This window comes from Miscanthus floridulus, unplaced genomic scaffold (assembly GCF_019320115.1).
Source record: "Miscanthus floridulus cultivar M001 unplaced genomic scaffold, ASM1932011v1 fs_21_1_2, whole genome shotgun sequence".
Taxonomy (NCBI): Eukaryota; Viridiplantae; Streptophyta; class Magnoliopsida; order Poales; family Poaceae; genus Miscanthus; species Miscanthus floridulus.
Genome location: NW_027096393.1, coordinates 35481 through 37600, shown reverse-complemented (window position 1 = coordinate 37600; position 2120 = coordinate 35481). Strand labels below are relative to the sequence as shown.

At 57.5% G+C, this 2120-nt stretch overlaps 1 protein-coding gene across 1 annotated transcript; it reads left to right on the top strand.

The window, feature by feature from the left end:
• The first annotated feature begins 448 nt into the window (after positions 1 to 448).
• Positions 449 to 1869, top strand: LOC136530829 (gamma-glutamyl peptidase 3-like). Its single transcript, XM_066523545.1, has 3 exons — positions 449 to 1053; positions 1242 to 1409; positions 1560 to 1869. Exons 1-3 carry the CDS (start codon positions 526 to 528, stop codon positions 1662 to 1664), a joined length of 801 nt encoding a protein of 266 aa, XP_066379642.1. The 5' UTR covers positions 449 to 525; the 3' UTR covers positions 1665 to 1869.
• The last annotated feature ends 251 nt before the right edge of the window (positions 1870 to 2120 follow it).

Here is a 2120-nt window from a genome sequence, read left to right as displayed (position 1 = left end):
GCGGCAGCCATGCAGTACCCGTCAACAAGACCACATCGATGGACCTCCGAGATTTGGTCCCAAATCATGATGACAGTCAAAAAGCTGGAGAGGAGAGCATCCGCGGCCGGGGACGAACCAACCGATGCGGCCGGCGGCCAACTACTTATCCATGCATGAAAGTTTCAGTGTGAATTGTCGAATGGCCGCACGATCGATCAAAGGAATCGTCCCATCCGAGGCTGCCCACCGAATTTGTCAACATTCTCCCCAACTTGGTGTCACGCCGCCTCGCCCCCGACTTGGCATAATGCAGTGTGGCCACATGCTCCTCTGCACATTGGCTAGCTCCTGTTCTCCGTCGCTCGGCCGGCCTCTATAAATTGCTCTGCATCTCCCTCCAATTGCTGACACACAGCACACACATTTTCAAATCTTGTTCGTTAAGCTCAGGAGCTGAGCTGAGACGGTCGCCGTTTCAGCTCGATCGCGAGACCTCTCCTAGCTTCTTCCTCCAAGGGCAAAGGACCGAGATCGATTGCTGATATGGCAGCCATGGTTGCGGAGGCAGCGGCGACGGCGACGACGACGGGAGGGCGGTACGCGCTGCTGATGGCGGCGCACGACTCGGAGTACGTGCTGAAGAAGTACGGCGGGTACCTCCACGTCTTCGTGGCGGCGTTCGGCGACGCTGGCGAGACGTGGGACCTGTACCGGGCCATCGACGGCGAGCTCCCGGCGCCGGGCGAGCTGGAGTGCTACGACGGGTTCGTGATCAGCGGCAGCCCGCACGACGCTTACGCCGACGACCTGTGGATCCTGCGTCTATGCCTGCTGGTGCGGGCGCTGCACGGCATGCGCAAGCGCGTCCTCGGCGTCTGCTTCGGCCACCAGGTGATCTGCCGTGCGCTGGGGGGCCGCGTGGGCAAGGCCCGCGCTGGGTGGGACGTCGGCGTCAGGGAGGTGGCCATCGCGGAGGAGCCGGCGCTGCCGCCGCACAGGTTCCTCGACGCGCTGCGGGAGCGTGACCAGCTGCCAACCCGCGCCAAGATCACTGAGGTCCATCAAGACGAGGTGCGTACGTATGCACTGGCTTGAACGCAGCCATTTCCACTTACACCGTTGGGCACTCATCCACTAGAACGACACACGCCTTCGTTTCGTTCCTGGCATATCTGACGCGGCGTTTCTTGCTCCTTGCGTGCATCATGGCATGGCATGGCATTGGCATGCATGGTGTCGTCGACCGGCCGATCGAGCAGGTGTGGGAGGTGCCGGAGGGCGCGGAGGTGCTGGCCTCCTCCGACAAGACCGACGTCGAGATGTTCTGCGTCGGCGAGCACGTGCTGGGCATCCAGGGGCACCCGGAGTACACCAAGGACATCCTCCTCAGCCTCGTCGACCGCCTTCTCGCCGCCGGATCCATCAGTGTGAGTGCCTCAGCCTTCACTTCCCCTTCAATGATGGCTTTCTCTCATCAAATTCAAACAGACAAGTAGTCGCGTTGCTCTCTGCATCTAAACTCCGAAGCATTGTTCTTGACCTCGTGCTGATTCCGCTTTGCCACTCGCACGCTGCAGATTCCCTTTGCTGAGGCCGTGAAGAGGCAGCTAGAGACCACCGCGCCGGACCGGGAGTTCTGGCTGAAGCTCTGCAAGAGCTTCCTCAAAGCTCGTGAATCATAGAGTATTAGAGTTTGCACACTGTGATGTGACATACGAATAAAATAGAGTCAAATACTTACCATCTTTTTCAAATGACGAAAAAAAAAGAACGCTTTCACAACCTAAGTAATTGTAGTTTATCCTCATGTAGAAAAGTGGAGTGCCTTGTGCCACATGAGCAGCAATCCCAGCTTTAAATGTACGCATGAGGCATTGCTAGATGCAGTGGCGGATCCCCCGCGCGCGGGGGGGAGGGGGGGGGGGGGGGGGGGGGGGGGGGGGCAGCAGCCCCTGTGAGAGTGATTTTTCTTTGTATTTACTGTAGAAAAAACGTGATTTCACCGTTAATCTTCGACATTTGTTCTAAATCTCTATTGATTAACCCCCAAAGGTGCTCATCTTGGCTCCGGTAATGGCTAGATGCTAAAAGAATTGTGCTACCACAGATAATCCATTACTGTAACACACTGATATCTT